Source organism: Lottia gigantea, assembly GCF_000327385.1.
Source record: "Lottia gigantea unplaced genomic scaffold LOTGIsca_170, whole genome shotgun sequence".
Classification (NCBI taxonomy): Eukaryota; Metazoa; Mollusca; class Gastropoda; family Lottiidae; genus Lottia; species Lottia gigantea.
In genome coordinates this window covers 104,616-105,875 of record NW_008708134.1, presented here as the reverse complement: position 1 = coordinate 105,875, position 1,260 = coordinate 104,616, and the positions used below count along the sequence as shown (strand labels likewise).

At 32.1% G+C, this 1,260-nt stretch overlaps 1 protein-coding gene across 1 annotated transcript; it reads right to left on the bottom strand.

Annotated features, from left to right (window-relative positions):
• Positions 1-398: 398 nt before the first annotated feature.
• LOTGIDRAFT_173747 (hypothetical protein) lies at positions 399-1,010 on the bottom strand (the record flags this gene model as incomplete). The annotated part of the gene is made up of 1 exon (XM_009051802.1): positions 399-1,010. One exon carries the CDS (start codon positions 1,008-1,010, stop codon positions 399-401), a length of 612 nt encoding a protein of 203 aa, XP_009050050.1.
• Positions 1,011-1,260: the final 250 nt, after the last annotated feature.

The following is a 1,260-nucleotide window of genomic DNA, read 5'->3' as shown; positions in this document are numbered from 1 at the left end:
TTATGTCCGCTTGCTAACTGAACGTAATCTTCTACACTTATCTTATCATGAGAATAACCTTTAAACGTTTTCTTTTCTTTTAAGACACCATCAGAAGTCAAAACGATGTTGTATTTGACTTTTGGTGCTAAATATAAACCAAATATAATTCCACCGTCACCGTAATCGTTTTTACCTTTGCAATAGTCTTTTTCGGAGACCAAACCAGCTCTGTTTAGTTTTTTCCAATTTTTGGATGAAATGTACAAACTATCGGTGTCGGTATAGTAAATTTCGGGTTTATAAAATCCATTTATGACGTGAATGAAATTGTTCATTATTTTTTTACTGTGAGATAAAGCGAATGATCCCAAATGACTAGGTGTTAGTCGTGTAGATTTACTATCTTCGGTATTAATCTATTTTTCTTCAATTTCCGTTTCAACAATATATTGAGTATCATTAATTTTCTCATAGGTTTTAACGCGTGAATCAAAGTTGGCCTGTAAAGTTGCTTCATTCCATAAATGTCTAGTTGTGAATATATCTTTCTGAATTGATTTACCATACAAGGAATTACCTAATAATTTCATGCAATTACTACCCACGATATTACCTTCTCGTTTATATTTATTTCTTAAATCTCTCAAAATTAAAATATAATCTCTATAGGGTGGAGTTTTAAAATTTTCTTCGTAAACTATACTATCTAATATTCTAATAATTCGTCCACCGGCTTTCACTATTTCTTGAATATCGACCGATGTTAAAACGTCGTGACAGAAACCATTTCTGAGCCTGATTTTGTTACCAGTTTCCTTTTTACCTTCTTTATTCGTGAAAGTGATTTTATCTTTAGCTGGTATCGGTTGGAAGAACATGTTTTTGGGATAGTCAAACCACACTGTTAAAATAGCTGTTCTAGGTCTGAATTTTTGTTTATTGAAGAGTTTTACAAATTCTTTTTCTTCTTCTGGTAGAAACGGTCTTCCACTTTCCGCTCTCGGATATTCACTGTCTAAATCCGACATGGCGGAAACGTATAAACCGTTAGCATCAAATGCCATTAGTTTAGTACATTCTATTTTTTTAAGTCTCGAATGAACCTCCGTTTTGTCTTTTGTGCTTGCGTTTGTATTCTTTGAATAAATCAATTATGTTATTACTTTCACTTTGCGAAATATATTCCTATAATACGTTACAAATTTCATCCATTTTGTTCGTTTCAAATGATTTTCTATTTGCCGAAACTCTTCCTCCTTTAATAGATCGTCTGATAAA